The sequence below is a fragment of the Rissa tridactyla genome, chromosome W (genome assembly GCF_028500815.1).
Source record: "Rissa tridactyla isolate bRisTri1 chromosome W, bRisTri1.patW.cur.20221130, whole genome shotgun sequence".
NCBI lineage: Eukaryota > Metazoa > Chordata > Aves > Charadriiformes > Laridae > Rissa > Rissa tridactyla.
In genome coordinates this window covers 6,425,624-6,444,175 of record NC_071496.1, presented here as the reverse complement: position 1 = coordinate 6,444,175, position 18,552 = coordinate 6,425,624, and the positions used below count along the sequence as shown (strand labels likewise).

Sequence of the window (18,552 nt, the reverse complement as noted above, 5' to 3'; positions counted from 1 at the left end):
TAGGAATAAAATGGCAAGATGGACGCCGTCAGATTCCAATGGATGTGATCAACAAAATAGCAGCTATGTCTCCACCAACTAGTAAAAAGGAAACACAGGCTTTCTTAGGTATTGTGGGTTTTTGGAGAATGCATATCCCAGATTACAGTCAAATTGTAAGCCCTCTGTATCAAGTAACCCGGAAGAAGAATGATTTTAAATGGGGTCCTGAGCAGCGACAAGCTTTTGAACAAATCAAACAGGAAATAGTCCATGCAGTGGCCCTGGGGCCAGTCCGGGCAGGACAAGATGTTAAAAATGTGCTCTACACTGCAGCCGGGGAGAACGGCCCTACCTGGAGCCTCTGGCAGAAAGCACCAGGGGAGACCCGAGGGAGACCCCTAGGGTTTTGGAGTCGTGGATACAGAGGATCCGAAGCCCGCTACACTCCAACAGAAAAAGAGATATTGGCAGCATATGAAGGGGTTCGAGCTGCTTCGGAAGTGGTTGGTACAGAAGCACAGCTCCTCTTAGCACCTCGACTGCCGGTGCTGGGTTGGATGTTCAAAGAAAGGGTCCCCACCACACATCATGCAACCGATGCTACATGGAGTAAGTGGATTGCACTGATCACGCAGCGAACTCGAATGGGAAACCCCAGTCGCCCAGGAATTCTGGAAGTGATCATGGACTGGCCAGAAGGCAAGGATTTCGGAATGTCACCAGAGGAGGAGGTGACGCGTGCAGAAGAGGCCCCACCATATAATAAACTGCCAGAAAATGAGAAGAAATATGCCCTGTTCACTGATGGGTCCTGCCGTATTGTGGGAAAGCATCGAAAGTGGAAGGCTGCTGTGTGGAGTCCTACACGACGGGTTGCAGAAGCCAGTGAGGGACAGGGTGAATCGAGCCAGTTTGCAGAGGTGAAGGCTATTCAGCTGGCTTTGGACATTGCTGAGCGAGAAAAATGGACAGTACTTTATCTCTACACTGACTCATGGATGGTGGCAAATGCTCTGTGGGGATGGTTACAGCAGTGGAAGCAGGGCAACTGGCAGCGCAGAGGCAAACCCATCTGGGCTGCTGACCTATGGCAAGATATTGCTGCCCAGATAGAGAATCTGGTTGTGAAAGTACGCCATGTAGATGCCCACGTACCAAAGAATCGGGCCATGGAGGAACATCAGAACAACCAGCAGGTGGATCGGGCCGCTAGGATTGAAGTGGCTCAGGTGGATCTGGACTGGCAACATAAGGGTGAACTATTCATAGCTCGGTGGGCCCATGACTCCTCAGGCCATCAAGGGAGAGATGCGACATATAGATGGGCTCGTGACCGAGGGGTGGACTTGACCATGGACACTATTGCACAGGTCATCCATGAATGTGAGACATGCGCTGCGATCAAACAAGCCAAGCGTTTGAAGCCTCTTTGGTATGGAGGGCGATGGCTGAAATACAAATATGGGGAGGCCTGGCAGATTGATTATATCACGCTGCCACAGACCCGTCAAGGCAAGCGCTATGTGCTCACAATGGTGGAAGCAACCAGTGGATGGCTGGAAACATACCCTGTGCCCCATGCCACTGCCCGGAACACTATCCTGGGCCTTGAAAAGCAAGTCCTGTGGCGACATGGTACCCCAGAGAGAATTGAGTCGGACAATGGGACTCATTTCCGAAACAGCCTCATAGACACCTGGGCCAAAGAGCATGGTATCGAGTGGGTGTATCACATCCCCTATCACGCCCCAGCCTCTGGGAAGATAGAACGATACAATGGACTGTTAAAAACTACACTGAGAGCAATGGGTGGTGGGACTTTCAAACACTGGGATACGCATTTAGCAAAAGCTACCTGGCTAGTTAACACCAGGGGATCTACCAATCGGGCTGGCCCTGCCCAATCAAAACTTCCACGTACTGTAGAAGGGGATAAAGTCCCCGTAGTGCACATGAAGAATATGCTAGGGAAGACAGTCTGGGTTAGTCCTGCCTCAGGCAAAGGCAAACCCATCCGTGGGATTGCTTTTGCCCAAGGACCTGGGTGCACTTGGTGGGTGATGCGGAAGGATGGGGAAGTCCGATGTGTACCTCATGGAGATCTGATTTTGGGCGAGAATAGCCAATGAATCAGATTGTGTGCTGTTAATTGCTAAGTAACACTGTCACTGTATGTCCTCATTGCTATCAGTTGTACTACAAGTAAGGCACAGGGGTGATGGGATAAGAACTGATCTCAGCAGCCGGCGCCCAGCAGTTTCCTCAAGATCTACATCTTCAGCCTACAGACTGCGTGCATGAGCCACACCAGGTGCACCAGTCACAAGCTCCGAAAGATACAGCATGCAACAGACCAGCACCACCCAGCATCTCACCTGCCCTGAGAGACTGTTCTAACAGATGGAGCCCAAAGCCGTGGATTACAAGAACTCAACGGACACTTTGGAGGGATGACCCATAAACTAAGGGTATTATATGTGTGTATATATATATATATAACAGGGGAAAGTGGTGGCAATTCATTGGAACCTGCTGGGCATGGCATAGATGGTATGGAATAAGGGGTGGATAATGTCCTGGTTCCAGTGGGGATAGGGTTAACTTTTCCTGGTATTCCATGCCATGTGAGCCACGCCCACCCTGAGCTGCCGGGGGAGGGGGCAGGAAGTTGCTGCTTAAAAGCGGGCTGGGGCGGCCCGGGTCCGGCCGGCGAGCGGCGAGCGGCGGGGGGAGCGGCGGTTCCGTAATCGCGTTTGTATATTCCCCTATCCGTGTTGTTGTTGTTGTTGTTGTTTGCCTGTTCCCTTTGCTGTTCTATTAAACTGCCTTTGTCTCAACCCAAGAGTCTTGCCTTTTCTTACGATTCTTCCTGTGTTTGGAAGGCACGAGCGAGCGACACGTGGTTCTTTGTTGCCGTCTGAGGCTAAACCACGGCACTTAGTCTCTAGTGTCCCAGGAAAATGGGCTAAATAACCACTGCTTTATTAGCTGTTCTTGTTCTTACTGTTCTTTGTCAAACCTTACAGGAAGTACTCAGGTTTGTCCTGATGTGAAAATTGTGAGATGAAAAAACATTTCCTATTCAGCTCCTCATACCACCAGTTTAAACATTGATGTTGTTTTCTCTATTTTTAGAAGGTTTTATTTGTTTCTTTCTGAGAATTGATTACTCCATTTTGTGAGAGAACTAAGAGGGGAAAAACTTTAATTTCTCAATAACGTGTCTGGGATGCACTCCAATTTTAAAATTCTCATTTAAATGATGCTCATAAAAAGAATTTGTCCCATCGGTGCCAGGGCTGTACTTGCCACTACAGAAAAGGAATACCATCAGACAATCTACAGGAGATTTGCAAGGATATAAAAAAAATCCCACCAGTACTTAACTCTCTTGCATGTTCCACTATCATGGTCCACATCCTTTATCCCATTCTCTCCCTGACAAAAGCCCTGGCAGATCTGTCATGAAGTCCCCACTCAATTCCAACACTGCATTTCATTTTCGTATAGTAAGCATGAATTAGGCAAGTGTAAGCATGGAAATTTAGAATATAATGCATATTGGGCTGTGAATGGTGGCAGCTATGTATTGCTTTTTAAATCATCAAGTACAAAACTGCACATTTTTTTCTTTTATTTTCACTTAGTATTGCAGTAATACTAGAAGACATGGATTGCAATGTTCTTTAATGTCAAAATTTTTGAAGTTACTTTCAGAATATATGCTCTAGTTCCCTATTTATTTTGTTCTGTTTTGTCCTCTGGCTCTTATTTTGTGTCACATGTGAGCCACTGGAGTTTAACTGAAACTCTTCATAATACTAAGTAAAATTCTAAGCTCCACACATGCCTGTGTGGGATTTCTCTTAGTTTTGTTTGGTAGAAGTAACATATAGCAGCACTCTGATTAGCAGATTGGTGTGATCTGCTCTTTCTGAACAGTTCTTACTCAGTGCAAGATCAAGCTCAAAACATCAATGATATAATCTGAGCATATATTTTAATTAATAAATAATGGGGATACATATTTTTTTTAAATATTTTAAAGGAAAAGATCCTTGTGCCCCATCCAAGATCCTAGATACTAAAGTGGAGGAGAGTTCCGAAGTACCTATTTCAGAAGACACGGCATCATCACCAACAGATATTCAACAGCATTTATGGCAGATTTCTACAGATATTGAAAACATTGAAAGGTATGTATAGAACTTAATTCCTAAATAATAAAAAAAATCTGTCTAGGGTTTATTTAATCTTTTCCAATTAGTCAGCCAGTATTGCTACTATAAAAGGTGTTAGTAAATTAAATATCCTGTTAACATTTTTGTTACATTTAACATATCTGAAAGCAACTCCTGAAGGGCAGAGAGAAGTGCCATCCTTAATTTGACTAATTACCAGAGGGTAATTGTCAAAAACAAAGGGTAGGAAATTATAGTGCTAGCAGGCCAGGTTCTCTAAAAGAGGCAGCTTTTGTCTCATCTTAAGTGGTTATTAATTTGTACCTAAAATCTACCGGCCTGCAGTTCTGCATTCATAAACTGAAAGCACAGAATTCATGTCAGTTGTTTCTGGCCACCCATAGTTATGAATGTGGAAGCCTTAGGAGGGGAGGGGAACATCATTCACAGATATGTCACAGTGGACTTCTCTTACCCTCTTAACTATGTAGTTGAAAGACAAGACTGAGACACTTCAGTAGGGAGTAATCCTAACATTTCTTTGCAAAAAATACTTGTTTTGATGGCTTCGTATATTAAGTTGCTGCTGAGATTTTAATGGTTACCATGTTTATTTATATAAAATAAAGTTCTGTCTACTGAGAGAGTAACTTGGAGGATAAAACTGAGCAATAAGAAAGTCATGCTGCTTCATTTCTAAGAAACATTTTATATGCAGATGACAGAGGCAAGAACACATTGTTTTTAAAGCCTGAAAGCCTTAAGGCATTACAAGCCTGCACACAAAATTGCTGATCTGCCATCTATCTGTAAAACAGGAATCTTTTTGCAACTTATGGCCTCTCTCCAAACATATCCATGTGTAATTTTCTTTGTGAGATGATATTTTGTTATCATATTTTCCATTTTCTGCCTTTTAGCAAATTTCATGCCAAAGTCCTCTTAAGAGGGGGTGAGAGTGACAGCGCTGTTTCTAAAATTTTCACTTAATACGCAGACATGGATTAGCTTTGTGTGTTTTAATTTTTATTTATAAACAATGAAACACATTCATGGCACAAGCTAAAAAATGCTGATAAGGGATATTAAGTTTACATTAGTACTGGCTTGTGCTAATTTTAAGGCGTATTGTCTTTTGCCACTAGGATCACATTGTGCTCACTAAGTCATTTAATACTCCAGGGCCAGAATAGATCATAAATTTGGACTGGATGCTACTTATTAAAATCAGACTGGCTTAAAAATGCTCCCTTATTAAATCTACTGCCCTTTATTTTGGTATGCATCTTCTGATACATGTATTTGAACCAAATGCTTGCCCAACAGATTTTTGTATTATTTAGTTTGGTTTATTGCTCCATTATTTCAGCATATAAAGCTATACTGTGAGCCATTCCCCATTTAGTCTTCAACTGCTGTTCTGCTGTATCTCTTTCAACTTTTGTTTCTACAGTGATATGAGAGAAATGAAAAACCTTTTAAGTAAACTCAGGGAGACTATGCCTTTACCACTGAAAAATCAAGGTAGGTTTTATATTTTCTTCATGTAAGGAAAATTAAGATAATTAAAGGTTTTACCTTCCTTTAGACCTGAAAAATCTAGGGGGCTTTTGGTAGAAATTACAAAAAGAAAAATCTAGGTGAAGTCCCTTCCCTACTGATTCAGTGGAGCCAGAATTGGCTCACATGAGGTATTCTGGAACTTTATAGATATGATATCTATAGATAAAATAATAGACTTTTCCTGGTGACATGAAGGCAGCAGCACAACTAATTCCCTGTATTGGGAGGCTTTCTTTTTCAAAGGTGATGAAGGTGTAAATTGCACAGACATGATATGACAAAATGATAGGGATCCTGCTGAGCGATGCAGTTTGCTTTACCCCTGTAAGGCTTGTAGATTCTGTGATATGACACTAACCCTATGCATAAGAGATACTTGCCTTGAGACTGCTAACAGCTTGCTTCTCCCAGTAGCCAGCTATGAGGCACCCTATACAAATACACAGGGGACAGAATCTCCACCCTATGCATGTATTTAGCAATGGGCCTTTATTTTGTGAACAGCAGTCTTAAATACTCCACATCCACAGAGACTCTCTTTCTTCATATGAACAACATTAAAAAGATAATAGTTTTCATTTTTTGTTCTTGATAACATGTATTTCTTAAATGCTATGTAGTCTTTGCACACTGGCAGCTGATGAAGTATGCCTAATGTGTCCTAGATCTTGTCCCAAGTAACTAAGCAGTCTAATGTTCATCATAATATGGTAAAAGATGAATATAGAATGGATTAATTCATTATACAAGTAAGAGTTTATGGCAGGATGGCTTGATAGAAAACTATTTGAAAGAAGAAAGGGAATTACTTATGATATATGATACAGATGTGCCATTACAGACACTGGAAAAATGCCATAAACTCTGTTCCTAGCCTAGAAGAAAGGAGCATGCTGGAAATAAGGAAAGAAAAGACAAATTTGGGGGGATATAAAGCATATACCAACTTGAATTCAGAACAGAGACAAAGGCATACAGAATTCTCTGCTGTCTGGTGTCTACACCGCACTACAACACTGGCCAGAAAATCACTGATCACCTGTGCAGCAGGAAGAGAAATGTGTCAGGTAGAGTTTAAAAGCTCTGAGACATGCCCCAAGATCAGGGAATCATAAGTGGTGTTTTTGCTGCTCCCACAGACAACTGTGATCACAGTTTATAGATAACCTCTGAGAATTGATTCCTAAAGAACAGACAGTCATACACATTATTCATACAGCACTTCATTTTTTCTTAAATATTCCAAGACCTTTAATAAATTAAACCTAGATAACAGTATAAGTAAATAGAAGAAACAAACAAACAACATTATCCTGGGCTGCATCAAAAGAAGCATGGCCAGCAGGTTGAGAGAGGTGATTCTGCCCATCTACTCCACTCTGGTGAGACCCCACCTGGAGTACTGCATCCAGTTCTGGAGCCCTCAGCACAGGAAAGACATGGACCTGTTGGAGAGGGTCCAGAGGAGGGCCACAAAGATGATCAGAGGGCTGGAGCACCTCTGCTATGAAGGCAAGCTGAGAGAGTTGGGGTTGTTCAGCCTGGAGAAGAGAAGGCTCTGGGGAGACCTTATAGCAGCCTTCCAGTACCTAAAGGGGGCCTACAGGAAAGATGGGGAGGGACTCTTTATCAGGGAGTGGAGTGATAGGATTAGGGGCAATGGTTTTAAACTAGAAGAGGGTAGATTTAGATTAGATATCAGGAAGACATTCTTTACTGTGAGGGTGGTGAGGCACTGGAACAGGTTGCCCAGGGAAGTTGTGGATGCCCCATCCCTGGAAGTGTTCAAGGCCAGGCTGGATGGGGCTTTGAGCAACCTGGTGTCCATGCCCATGGCAGGGGGTTGGAACAAGATGATCTTTAAGGTCCCTTCCAACCCAAACCATTCTATGATTCTATGATACGTAATTAATTAGAGTAGAGTAGAACAGAATAGAATGGAATGGAATAGAATAGTTGCACTTGGAAGGGACCTACAATGATCACAGAATCACAGAATCTTAGTGGTTGGAAGGGACCTCTGAGATCGAGTCCAACCGCAAAAAAAAAAAAAAAAAAAAAAAAAAATTAAAAAGCACCCACCTACTAAACTCCACACCCACAACCCCACACACAACACCCCACCACAAACAATAATCTTGGGCACTAGAGCATGCCCTGAAGAGCCATGTCTACACGTTTCTTAAATACCTCCAGGGATGGTGACTCCACCACCTCCCTGGGCAGGCTGTTCCAGTGCCTGACCACTCTTTCAGTAAAGTAATTCTTCCTAATATCTAATCTAAATCTCCCTTGCCGCAGCTTCATACCATTTCCTCTGGTCCTGTCGTTATTCCCTTGGGAGAAGAGGCCAACCCCTGCCTCTCTACAGTTTCCTTTCAGGTAGTTGTAGAGGGCAATGAGGTCTCCCCTCAGCCTCCTCTTCTCCAAGCTAAACATGCCCAGCTCCCTCAGCCTCTCCTCATAGGACTTGTTCTCCAGCCCCCTCACCAGCTTGGTGGCTCTCCTCTGGACATGCTCCAGCACTTCAATGTCTTTCCTGTAGTGAGCGGCCCAAAACTGAACGCAGTACTCGAGGTGAGGCCTCACCAGCGCCGAGTACAGAGGCACGATGACTTCCCTACTCCTGCTGGCCACGCTATTCCTGATACAAGCCAGGATGCTATTGGCCTTCTTGGCCCCCTGGGCACACTGCTGGCTCATGTTAAGCTGGCCGTCCACCAGCACCCCCAGGTCATTTTCTGCCGGGCAGCTTTCCAGCCACTCTTCCCCAAGCCTGTAGCGTTGCCCGGGGTTGTTGTGACCAAAATGCAGGACCCGGAACTTGGCCTTATTAAACCTCATCCCATTGGCCTTGGCCCATTGATCCAGCCTGTCCAGGTCCCTCTGTAGAGCCTTCCTACCCTCAAGCAGATCAACACTCCCACCTAGTTTGGTGTCATCCGCAAACTTACTGAGGGTGCATTCAATCCCCTTGTCTAGATCATCAATAAAGATATTGAACAAGACTGGCCCCAAAACTGAGCCCTGAGGGACACCACTGGTGACCGGCCGCCAACCAGATTTTGCTCCATTAATCACAACTCGCTGGGCACGGCCATCCAGCCAGTTTTTTATCCAGCGGAGGGTACACTTGTCTATGCCATGATTCTCCAGTTTCTCCAGGAGAATGCCGTGGGGGACGGTGTCGAAGGCCTTACCAAAGTCCAGGTAGACAACGTCTACAGCCTTCCCCTCATCGAGAAAGCGGGTCACATGGTCATAGAAAGAGATCAAGTTGGTTTAAGCAGGACCTCCCCTTCATAAACCCATGCTGGCTGGCCCTGATCCCTTGGCTGTCCTGCACTTGCCTTGAGAGCTCACTCAGGATGATCCTCTCCATGATCTTTCCCGGTACCGAGGTCAGGCTGACAGGCCTGTAGTTTCCGGGATCCTCCTTCCGGCCCTTCTTGTAGATGGGCGTCACATTGGCCACCCTCCAGTCATCTGGCACCTCTCCTGTTGACCAGGATTGTTGATAGATAATGGAGAGAGGCTTGGTGAGCTCTCCTGCCAGCTCCCTGAGAACTTTTGGGTGAATCCCGTCCGGCCCCATAGACTTATGCGTGTCCAGGTGCATAAGCAAATCATTAACTACTTCCTCCTGGATTACAGGGGAGTTGTCCTGTTCTCCATTCTTATCTTCCAGCCCAAGAAGCTGAACACCCTGGGGGTAGCTGGTCTGACTATTAAAGACAGAGGCAAAGAAGGCATTAAGTATCTCAGCCTTCTCCTCGTCCTTGGTTGCAAGGTTTCCCCCCGCATCCAGTAAGGGATGGACATTCTCTGTCACTCTCTTTTTGTTGATGTATTTATAGAAACTTTTTTTGTTGTCCCTTATGTTAATTGCCAGGTTGAGTTCCAGCTGGGCTTTTGCCTTCCTGATTTTCTCTCTGTATGACCTAACACGATCTCTGTACTCCTCCTGAGTTGCCTGTCCCCTCTTCCAAAGGTGGTAAACCTTCCTTTTTTCCTTAAGTCCCATCAAGAGCTCTTTGTTCATCCAGGCCGACCATTTTCCCCGCCCTTTAATTTTGTGCCTCATGGGGACAGCCTGCTCCTGGGCCTTTAGGATTTCCCTCTTGAAGAGCGTCCAGCCTTCCTGGGCTCCTTTGTCTCTCAAGACTACCTCCCACGGGACTCTCCCAACCAGGGTTCTGAACAGGCTAAAGTCTGCCCACCGGAAGTCCAAGATGGAGGTTTTGTTAACCCCCTTCCTTACCTCACTATGGATGGAAAACTTAACCATTTCATGGTCACTAAGCCCAAGACGGCCTCCGACCTCCACGTCCCCCACTAGCCCTTCTTTGTTTGTGAACAGTAGGTCTAGCAAGGCACCTCCCCTGGTAGGCTCACCTACCATTTGTGTCAGGAAGTTATCCTCCATACGCTCGAGGAACCTCCTAGCCTGCCTGCTCTCTGCTGTGTTATATTTCCAGCAGATGTCTGGTAAGTTGAAGTCCCCAACTAGAACAAGGGCTGGCGTTTGCGAGACTGCAGCCAGCCGCTTATAGAATACCTCATCAACCTGCTCATCCTGGTTGGGTGGTCTATAGCAGACTCCCAGCACAAAATCACCTCTGTTAGCCTTCCCTTTCACCCTTACCCATAAACACTCAACTTCTTCATCACTGGAGTCTATCTCTATAGAGTCAAACAGCTCCCTAATGTACAGAGCCACACACCCCCCCCTCCTTCCTTGCCTATTCCTTCTGAAGAGCTTATAGCCACTCATTGCAGCATTCCAGTCATGACCATCATCCCACCACGTTTCCGTGATGGCGACTATGTCGTAGTTGTCCTGCCGCACAATGGCTTCTAGCTCATCCTGTTTGTTGCCCATGCTACGTGCATTAGCGTAGATGCACTTGACCTGGGCTACTGATTTCACCCCCATCTTTGGCCCTTGACACTCAGGTTCATTACCAGCGGGCCTGGTTTCATCCCCTTCCCCCTTAACTTTCGGCTTAAAGCTCTGTCCATGAGCTTTGTTAACTCTTAGCCTAGTACCCTTTTCCCCTTCTAGGAAAGGGTTTTCCCATTGTTCTCTAGCAGTAATTTCTAAACGTCTATCACCTTTCTCTGATGAAATGTCAGAGTGGGAGTCCTCACTAATGTGGTCTCCTTCAAACCGTGGCATGCTTTCCTCAGGTTTAATCTTGACAGGCCCAGTTATCTCCCCTTCCCCCCTCATATCTAGTTTAAAGACCGGTCAATGAGCCCTGCTAACTCCTGCCCCAAAATTCATGATCATCTAGTCCAACTGCCTGACCGATTCAGGGATGACCAAAAGTTAAAGCATGTTATTAAGGGCATTGTTCAAATGCCTCTCAAACACTGACAGGCATGGAGTATCGACTACCTCTCTAGGAAGCCTGTTCCAGTGGCCTGGACTGTAATTTTTACATTTATCTGAATTACAAGCACAGTTTAAGAGAATGATTATGAGATGACTGAATGCCATTGCATGAACTGATCTTTACAAGACCTGATCCTGCTTTCAGTTAGAGTGAGTATTTTGCTGTTGATTTCAGTGAGAGCCAGAAAGGAGTTAAGACTGTAAGCCTACAAAAGCTTTACATAATGTTACTGACTGCTCACAGACCCGGGCTTTTTTGTATGGAATTTTCTTAAGTAACAGCAGCAAAGTTACTGTGCTAAGAAATTCATAACTCTTACCTATGTTCTTACAGTTAAGTATTTGTATTGCAGGAGTGTCTAGAGCCTACAATCACAATTAGATCCCTGATGTAACAAGAATAGGAACATAATGAGGCATAGTTCTTAGCCTGAAACCATGCCTGAAGATGGCTCAAATTCAAAGTAAATTATAAAGATTTTTTGAGATAGTTTGCTGACTGTGCATGAGTTAACACAAGTATAGGCAATAATATATAAATTCTGTATGAATTTAAAAGGAGTTAATATACAAGGTAGAAAGCTGACCAGAAACAGGGTGAGCATATTGTGCTAACTTTCACAGACAAGTGCTTCTAGTCTCGATGTGCCAATACAGTAGAGAGGAAACAGTCTAGGACATTCCTGGAGTGTGTGGAAGATAACTTCCTGACACAGCTAGTGAGCAAGCTAACTAGGGAAGGTGCCCTGCTAGACCGGTTGTTTGCAAACAGAGAAGGACTTGTGGGTGATGTGAAGGTTGGAGGCTGTCTTGGGCATAGCGACCACAAAATGACAGAGTTTTCAATTCTTGGAGAAGTAAGGAGGGGGGTTAGTAGAACTGTCACCTTGGACTTCTGGAGGGAGTCCAGAAGTCCTATGACCTGTTTAGGAGACTGGTTTAAAGAGTCCCTTGGGAGGCAGTCCTGAAAGGAAAAGGAGTCCATGAAGGCTGGACAATCTTCAAGAAGGAAATCTTAAAGGCGTAGGAGTTGGCCATCCCCATGTTTTGTAAAATGAGCCAGTGGGAAAGAAGACTGGCCTGGCTAAACCGAGACCTCTGGCTGGAACTCAGGAAGAAAAGTAAAGTTTATGGCCTATGGAAGAAGGGGCAGGCCACTCAAGAAGACTACAAAGATTGTGTGAGGCTACGCAGGGAGAAAATTAGAAGGGCCAAAGCCCAACTAGAACTTAATCTGGCTACTGCCATAAAAGACAATAAAAAAACATTTCTATAAATACATTAGTAATAAAAGGAGGGCTAAGGAGAATCTCTGTCCTTTATTGGATGCGGGAGGAAACATAGTGACCAAGGATGAGGAAAAGGCTGAGGTACTTAATGCCGCCTTTGCCTCAGTCTTTAATAGGAAGACCAGTTGTTCTCTGGGTACACAGCCCCCTGAGCTGAATGACATGGATGGGGAGCAAAATGAAGCCCCCATAATCCAAGGGGAAATGGTTAGTGACCTGCTATACCACTTAGACACACACAAGTCTATGGGGCCAGATGGGATCCACCCAAGGGTACTGAGGGAGCTGACAGAAGTGCTCACCAAGCCACTTTCCATCATTTACTAGCACTCCTGGCTAACCAGAGAGGTCCTAATTGACTGGAAGCTAGCAAATGTGACACCCATCTACAAGAAGGGCCGGAAGGATGATCCAGGGAACTACAGGCCTGTCAGTCTGATCTCGGTGCCTGGGAAGGTTATGGGACAGAACATCTTGAATGTCATTATGCGGCACATACAGGACAACCAGGTGTTCAGGCCCAGTCAGCATGGGTTTATGATCTTCTATGACAAGGTGACCTGCTTAGTGGATGAGGGAAAAGCTGTGGATGTTGTTTACCTGGAATTTAGTAAGGCCTTTGACACCGTTTCCCACAACATTGTCCTGGAGAAACTGGCTGCTCATGATTTGGATGTGCATATGCTTCACTGGGTGAAAAACCGGCTGGATGGCCGGGCCCAGAGAGTGGTGGTGAATGGAATTAAATCCAGTTGGCAGCTGGTCACGAGTGGTGTTCCCCAGGGCTCAGTACCAGGACCGGTTCTGTTTAATATCTTTATCAACGACCTGGATGAGGGTATAGAGTGCACCCTCGGTAAGTTTGCAGATGACACCAAGTTGGGCAGGAGCATCAATCTACTTGAGCACAGAAAGACTCTGCAGAGGGATCTGGACAGGCTGGATCGATTGGCCGAGGACAATGGTATGAGGTTCAACAAGGCCAAGTGCCGGGTCCTGCACTTGGGTCACAACAACCCCATGCAGCACTACAGGCTTGGGGAAGAGTGGCTCGAAAGCTGCCTGGCAGAAAAGGACCTGCGGGTGCTGGTCAACTGCTGGCTGAATATGAGCCAGCAGTGTGCCCAGGTGGCCAAGAAGGCCAACAGCATCCTGGCCTGTGTCAGGAACAGTGTGGTGAGTAGGACTAGGAAAGTGATCGTCCTGCTGTACTCAGCACTGGTGAGACTGTACCTGGAATACTGTGTTTGATTTTGGGCCTCTCACCACAAGAAAGACATTGAGGTGCTGGAGCGTGTCCAGAGAAGGGCAACAAAGCTGGTGAAGGGTCTGGAGCACAAGTCTTATGAGGAGCAGCTGAGGGAACTGGGGTTGTTTAGCCTGGAGAAAAGGAGGCTGAGGGGAGACCTTATTGCTCTCTACAACTACCTGAGAGGAGGTTGTAGAGAGGTGGGGGTTGGTCTCTTCTCCCAGGTAACAGGCAAATAGGACAAGAGGAAATGGCCTTCAGATTGTGCCAGGGGAGGTTTAGATTGGATATTAGGAAAAATTTCTTCACCTAAAGGGTTGTCAAGCATTGGACCAGGCTGCCCAGGATGTAGATGTAGTGCGGAGGGACATGGTTTAGTAGTATCTTAGCAGTGCTAGGTTAGACTTTATGATCTCTTCTATCTATAACAATTCTATGATTCTAAGATATTCCAGTGTTGGCATTATTTAAAACATCTTAATTTAACCTTAGGACCAACAGTTCTGAACTTGCATGTCTTCAAGATATCAAACATTTTAGCTTTTATTTGGGACCCTAATATTATTCATCCATCCAGGAATATCTTGGCTTAGGTCTCCCAGTACTGAAGGTATAATTTCCTTTAGGTTCCATAATTGAACTGGTACTCTTTGTGCCAAAATTTCTATTGTGTTATCATGGCAATCTTGATAATTAGCATTTTAAGACTCCCATATACAAAAATCAGTTTATTATTTACTCTGTGTCTAGAACAATGGGATCTACTACTTGATCTTATAGGTGCTGTTAGAACACATAAGTGATATAAAGTCTTTTGTGTGTGTGCATATTGTGTATTAAAATGTTGATTTTTCCATCACAGATGATAGCAGCCTCCTAAACTTGACTCCTTACCCATTAGTAAGAAGACGGAAGCGAAGATTCTTTGGACTATGTTGTCTTGTCTCAAGTTAGAAGATTAGATACAGAAACACCAAGAAAATCATAACTTTGATTAAACCACTGTCATTTGACCATTGAAGAGAAAATTACTATTTTTGATTATAAAGTATATTTTCTACACTAGCCTATTGCTTTTTCTCTTCTGCTCCATCCTCCTTTTCAAAATAAGGGTTTTATAGTCTAAAGTTATGGTGGTCAAGAACCAGCTGTGGAATAGGTCCAGCATAGCTAAGAACATTTTTAATACAGCATAGCTAAGAACATTTTTAATACTTTTTAAAGTATGTTTTGCATGCTTACTTTCAACCACTCAGAGAAGAGACACATGAATTACAGATAATAGATATTTTATGTTTTTTTATTGTTTGAACTACAGCTAAAAGTTTGTGCATAGTACAATACTCTTATTAGTATCATGTTAAAATACTTGATCATATTCTAACAGTCTTTAAGCAGCAACTATTTAACAGCAAAAGTATTATAGTTATAAAACCTTTAAACAATATTGTAACAGAACTTGCACAAGATTTCCAGTTGCTTTTTGTGCTCTCATTCATTTAGTCTTCCACTATATCTCAACTGAAAAGTTTCATAGAAAAATATCTTAATTTATGATACACAAACCATATATGAGAATACTTAGAACTTGTAAATACAGAGAAATCTAATATCTACATACTGTACAATGCATAGAATTAACAGATTTCCTTTTAAGCCAATAGTATCTCTACAAGCTTTTGGAAAAAATAAATAGTTTATTAAAAGGAAGTATATTACAATAAACAATGTAAAAAAACCACCAACCCATTTTGTTTCCAAAAGAATTTATAGCATGATGTCTGCATATCACTAAGTATTAACTCTTATAGAGAGCATGCCAGAATCCTCAGACTGTAAGATACTGTTTTTACATTGTTAATAGAGTTTATTTAAATTTAATGTTGTCTCATTTCTAGTTATATTGCCAGAATATATCTTTTTCCAATTTTGTTATCAGAGTACTACAAAAAGTTTTGTTAATTTTTCCTATTTCAAGATGTATGCTTGCAAAGACAAAAAATATGATGAATATATAAATGCTAAAATGACAGCTAGTAGCAGCAATAGACATGAATAGGTCAGACTCATTGTACTGATATTTCAGTATTATAGGCAAGGCACCACAACTAAACTTGTGCTAGACTGCAATGCTATGAAACCCATAACAATCTGTAACTGCCATATAGAGCAATTCGCCATAGCCTTGTAGTCAGTAATACATGAGGAAGGTAACTACAAGCCCTTTGTGACTCCACCATGACCCAGCATGTCAACAGGAACCAAATTCCTTCTTACTGCATAAGGGTTTAGTGGTGGGTAAGGAGGTATTGTTGTCTTGTCACAGGAAACATCCATACAGTTATATTCTGTATTTTTTTGATAGGATATTAGTACAATCCCAAAAGCAGTTAATTAGGGATAGCTATTCACTGAACTATATCTGGCACCTACAAAGTTTGATCTGACTTTTTCTACCATTTTTTCTCTTCTGGAATGCTGTTTGAAAAAGAAAGGAAACACCCACATTGTCAGAAATATTACTGTACTGTCTATAGCAAGGCCCAAAAATTGAGATCTAGTTTAATCCCAAGAGGGAAAGGCAGGAATTTTTCTTTATGAATAGTGATCCTGTCAGAGCCACACCATTCCAGTTTTAGAAAGTCATATAACTGAGCTTCCAGCATTTCTCTGGAAGGATATTTTTCTTTTCACTCAGATATAGCAGAATGTTTTGCTTTTTTCCAGGTTGGACTCATCTGTTCACCTTTCAGTCTCCCAGACAGAAAGTTACTTATGAATAAACAGGATCTCAGATACTCTAAATGCAATGAGGACAAATACAACTAAAATGCCCTCATGGAAATTGTGTTTCCATAAGCAAAATTGATTCCATCTGAGGAATGCATGACTAAATACTAGAAGAGCATACAGCTGCAGGCACAGTAATATTCTTTAAATAGCACAGAAAAATATAACTGCAGTGTGTTATAAGATTTCAAGTCACAAACTGTTCTTCAAAGTACACAGCATTTAACACATGGAGACCACTATACACTCACAAAACAGCGTGTACTTGTGAGCATGAATGCATTTCTAAGAATCATAGAATAGTTTGGGTTGGAAGGGACCTTTAAAGGTCATCTAGTCCAACCCCCCTGCAGTAAGCAGGGACATCTTCAAGTAGATCAGGTTCCTCAGAGCCTCATCCAACCTGACCTTGAATGTTTCCAGGGATGGGGCATCTACCACCTCTCTGGGCAACCTGTTCCAGTGTCTCACCACCCTCATTGTAAAAAATGTCTTCCTTATATCTAGTTTAACTCCACCCTCTTTTAGTTTAAAGCCATTACCCCTTGTCCTATTGCAACAGGCCCTGCTAAAGCATTTGTTGGTTCCTCCTCGGACATGGGCCACTGAAGAAAGAGAGCTGACCCTTTGATCCCTCAGCTTTTATACTGAGCATGGGGCAGATGGGATGGAATACCCCCGTTGGTCAGTTTTGGGTCACCTGTCCTGTCTGCTCCTCCCCACAGGTGGGACCCTTTACACTTCTCTGTTTCTGACTCTCCAGCAGGGCAAATAATGAAATTAGCTGACCTTGGTTGTTATAGCAATAAGTATAAGCAAGAGCCTCTCTGCATACCATTCCTTGGCACAAACTGTAAACATTGGTCTTATCACTCTGAGAACAAACATTTTTCTGCACAATGTGCTGTTAATTTCAGAGAGTTAGAAGAGGCCTAACTAAGAAGTAAAATCACAGGACAGAAAGTTGGTTCTTTGGTTCTGTTTTACCTCAAACCAGGAGACATAGCCAGTTCCCTCAGCAACCAGGAGATAAGTGTCTCTCCCCTTCTTGACAGCTGAAGTCCTTCCTCATATTTTGCAAATCCTTCATAAAGAGGGATTTAATGATTATCTCTGCATCTGAGTCCTCCTCCTGCATTGGAGTGCAGCACCACAAGTCACACAATACCAACTCCTGCATCCATGTTTAACAGAAAACCACCCCTGCAACATATTCAGGGGAACTAGCAACAAAATCATGATCTTTTAAAAGCATCATTAATTTTCTAAGCAGCCCAAAAGGTTTCCATCCCCTAGCTCTTTGACATAAGTATTGAAGGGCAAGATAAACCTTCCCCAAGGGGAACCAAAAGTGTAATTGGCAATAGAATCCATCATGTGATGCCCAAAATATGCAGGAACAGCCATTATCCAAATAACCACATTTTACATTTGAATGCCAAACCCTACAAAAAAGCATGTTTAAACCATTGCATACAAATACAAAAAGCAAGTAAACCATGCAATATATTCAGCAGGCTAAGCAACCTTGTATCTATTAACTTCAAATAAAGCTTTCTAAAGGCACAATGTAACATTCACTTTAGGAAAAGCATTCCCTGAGCAAACTGGAAGCTTGTGCCCCACATTGGGCACCAATTAATCTGTTGTGGTTTAGTCTGGGTTGGCCAATGACAAGGCAACAGTGGCTCTCCCCCACCTCTCACTCCAACAAGAAGAAAAGAGATAAAAAGATTTATGAGTTTAGAAAAAAACTAAACTACTTTAATGAAATATTAATAATAAAATAGAAAAGGAAATAATGAAAAAGATACAATATAGACAAAACCATGTTAAGCTCCCAGGGAGATGTCACTGGCAGGCACTGGGAAAGTTCCAGACTGGGCTCAGTGACAAAATGGGAACTGGAACATACTGACCAGGATCAAAAGTAAACAGGGATGATAAGGTCCTCCCTAGATGTCAGTCATTGAAGAAAGAGAACCATTGAGGAAAGAGAACCACTGAAGAAGCCAAACCATTGAAGAAGAGTCAACTTGATCCCTTTGATCCCTCAGCTTTTATACTGAGCATGGCAGATGGGATGGAATACCCTATGGG

At 43.3% G+C, this 18,552-nt stretch overlaps 1 protein-coding gene across 1 annotated transcript in view; it reads left to right on the top strand.

The window, feature by feature from the left end:
* Positions 1-14,631, top strand: part of LOC128901952 (regulator of G-protein signaling 7-binding protein-like) — an 86,778-nt gene extending 72,147 nt beyond the window's left edge. The window contains exons 4-6 of the mRNA XM_054184153.1: positions 4,031-4,178; positions 5,617-5,687; positions 14,525-14,631. Of these exons, the coding sequence (XP_054040128.1) occupies positions 4,031-4,178; positions 5,617-5,687; positions 14,525-14,616 (311 nt within the window). The 3' untranslated portion in view covers positions 14,617-14,631. The remainder of the gene's footprint in view (positions 1-4,030; positions 4,179-5,616; positions 5,688-14,524) is intronic.
* Positions 14,632-18,552: the final 3,921 nt, after the last annotated feature.